The following is a 3,241-nucleotide window of genomic DNA, read 5'->3' as shown; positions in this document are numbered from 1 at the left end:
AACCCTCTTGCACTGTTGGTGAGAATGTAACTTGATACAGCCACTATGGAGAACAATATGGAGGTTCCTTAAAAAAAAAAAAAAAAAAGTCCTTCCCAGCACTGCAATTCAAGTTTTCTATGAGTATTTCTGATCCTGGTACACTTGGCTTGTGCTATAATGCATTAGAATGAGAAGAGACGATCAAGTGTCCTGGAATGCCTATGAGGAAGGCATTGATTGGAAAAGTTGGATAAGTGCTTCGGAAAGGAGAGAGTGGGTAGGCGGTATGCTATTATATATATGGTATGTGAATGACCCATCTCAGTTAGGGGAGTTCTAATCCAAAAACAATGAAAACATACAGGAAATAAATTAGTTACAGTTATAAAGCAGACGGAAAATTGATACAATGCAAATTAAGTACCTAAAGGATGACAGAGAAGTCAAGTGATCAGAGTGATTGCAGATTCATGGAGGAGGTGGAGAGGGGAGTTAGCATGAGGCAGTTTGCACATCAGCTCGTGACTCTTCTCAACAACCTGCCGGAGTAGACATTTACTATTCCTAGCTTAAAGGTAAGGGAATTGAGGATTAGGAAGGCTAAGATATCGGCCATGCATTTAATAGGAAGCAGAACAAGAATTCAGACCCACCTCTAAGTGATCAAAAGGGAATTCATTTACTCAGTAAATACGGGAGGGCCTTCTATGTACCAGGCACAGTTGGAACACTGTGCTAAGGATTCAGCAAAGAACCGAGCAGACAAAGACCCTGACCTGATGAAGTTTATGGGCCAGCAGAGGAGGCAGAAATTTTCAAATTAATACTTATATAACATGATCTTGGATAATGATAAGTGCTAATAAAAAAAGTTAGACAGGATATTAAGAGGATGCACAGTGATCCAGATAGTGATAAGTGCTACCCAGAAAAATCAGGCACGGTAAGAGGACAAAGAGTGACGGGGTGCTATTTTAGATAAGGTAGTCACAGAAGGGTTCTCCAAGGAAGTGACATTTCAGCAGAGACCTGAATTTGAGGCAGAAGGTTTGGTTTGAGACCTGGTTTGAGGCAGAAGAAATACCGATCCCAAAGGCCCTGCGGGCAGGAACATTTTGACATGACAGAAAAATCAAAAAGGCCGCTGTAGCTGGAGTGCAGTGAGCAAGGGGAAGAGTGTTAGGAGATGAAATCTGAGAGGCAGCTGGAGGTCTGATCACACAGGGTCTCGTTATGGACTTTGGTCTTATTCTTGGCATTACAGGAAAACACTGGTTTGGAACAGGACTCTGGGGACAAAGTGGTGAGCAAGAGACTGCTGTGGCAATCCAGGTGAGGGATGGTGGTGGCTTGGAGAAATGGAGGTGGTAAAAAGTAGATTCTAGATAGATTTTCAAGGAAGCACCTGCAGAATTTGTTGATGGACTGGATGCAGAAGTCAAGAATGATTCTGAGATACTCTGTGAAGAATGGTACCACTGACTGTGATAGGGAAGTCTGAGAGGTACAGTGGAGAGCAGAAAGTAGGAGAGCATGAAGTTAATTTTGAACATGGTCTCCCTCTCTCTCTTTTTTTTAATTTTAAAAAAAATTTTATTTAAGTATAGTTGATTTAAAATGTTGTGAGAACACGGTCTCTTTAAGTGGTCCATTAGACATCCAAATGGAGACGCTGAGTAGGCAGCTGGAGTTTGAGAAGAGATTCAGGTTAAAGAGGAACATTTGGGAGTCATCAGCATATAAACGGTATTTAAAGCTTGGGAATGGTTGAGATCGCCTAAGGAGTGAGTAGATTGAGAACAGATGAGAGGACTAAGCCGTAGGGCCGTGCAATGCCTAAAAGTCTGAGACAGAAAAAAGAGCCAGGGGCTTCCCTGGTGGTGCAGTGGTTGAGAGTCCGCCTGCCGATGCAGGGGACACGGGTTCGTGCCCCGGTCCGGGAGGATCCTGCATGCCGCGGAGCGGCTGAGCCCGTGAGCCCGTGAGCCATGGCCGCTGAGCCTGCGCGTCCGGAGCCTGTTTTCTGCAAAGGGAGAGGCTACAACAGTGAGAGGCCCGCGTACCGCAAAAAAAAAAAAAAAAAAAAAAAAAAAAGGAGCCAGACACTGAGAGGGGGGAAAATCAAGGTAGGAGAAAAGTCAGTGAAGTGTGGAGTCTTGAATGCAAATGAAGGGTTTCAAGAAGGATGGAGTGATCATCTGTCAAATACCACTGAGAGGGGATTTAAATGAGCACTGATAATTGACCGCTGGGACTGGTAACACGTTCGTTAGCAACTTTGACAAATATGATTTGGATGGTGAGGTGAGAAGGAAAGCCTGCTTGAAGTGAGGGCAAGAAGGAATGGGAAGTGAGGATGCAGAGACAGCCCATATAGGTAATTCTTTTTAGAAGTTTTGCTATAAAAGAAGCAAAGAAATGAGGTTATAGCTGGAGGAGAATGTAGGATCAATGCGGGTAGGGGGTTATTTTCATGTAACATCAGAGCTGTTACAATATACTTGTATCCGGCAGAAAGGTTACAACGTTTCTAGACGCAGAGTGGGTAGGAGAGTGAGTATATTTTTTATGGAAGAGGAATTTAGTTTTGAGAGAGTTCTGGATACAGAATCACAAGGCTAAACAGAAAACCGAAAAGCTGCCCTGGAGTGGGGCGGGATGGGTACGGAGGATTTTGATGGAGAGGGAAATCCTCGCATAGACTCGGCTGCCAGATCACAGCCAGAGGAAATGCGCCCTCGAGAACCCGAAGTTTAGCTCCTTGCAGACTACTCACCCAGCACCAGGACCATCTGGCCGCATAAACAGTAGTAGACGTGAAGGGGCTTCTCGCCATCGTCATACTCCTCGCGATCCCGGGTATCGGAGCAGACTACGGACCGGGAAACTACTTTAGGCATAGCTCAGAGCAGCATCGGAAAATATAAAGGCAAAAGTAAGAGTCGCGCAGAAATGACGTCATTCACGCGTCGCGAATCTCCCCTATGTAGGCTGGTCACGCGTCCATAGTAGTCGTGTGAGCTTCCCGGCTGTACCATTAGGCTAAGATGCATCGTGAGTCTCCCAGAATCTGACCTAAGTTCTCTGGGACTGCTTTACTTGGGACACTTAATAATTTAAATTATTCATTTATGTTTCTGTACACGTATACGTATGTATATGCATATATACATATATATAACTAGATATAAGAAAGAACTATTTACACTTTATATGCATGATACAGATTTTAGGTGTGCCTCTAAATATGATTTTGATT

General features: G+C 44.1%; 1 protein-coding gene across 2 annotated transcripts in view; it reads right to left on the bottom strand.

Moving 5' to 3' along the window:
* The window catches only part of STEEP1 (STING1 ER exit protein 1), a 19,388-nt gene extending 16,484 nt beyond the window's left edge, over window positions 1-2,904 (bottom strand). Inside the window, exon 1 of one of the 2 annotated variants that reach the window (XM_007465448.1) lies at window positions 2,759-2,904. In XM_007465448.1, coding sequence (XP_007465510.1) covers window positions 2,759-2,882 — 124 coding nt within the window. In that variant the 5' untranslated portion in view covers window positions 2,883-2,904. The remainder of the gene's footprint in view (window positions 1-2,758) is intronic. The other variant, XM_007465447.1, reaches the window with a different exon arrangement.
* Between the last annotated feature and the right edge of the window lie 337 nt (window positions 2,905-3,241).

The sequence above is a fragment of the Lipotes vexillifer genome, unplaced genomic scaffold (genome assembly GCF_000442215.2).
Source record: "Lipotes vexillifer unplaced genomic scaffold, Lipotes_vexillifer_v1.1 scaffold560, whole genome shotgun sequence".
NCBI classification, from domain to species: domain Eukaryota; kingdom Metazoa; phylum Chordata; class Mammalia; order Artiodactyla; family Lipotidae; genus Lipotes; species Lipotes vexillifer.
This window is presented reverse-complemented; position numbering and strand designations above follow the sequence as displayed.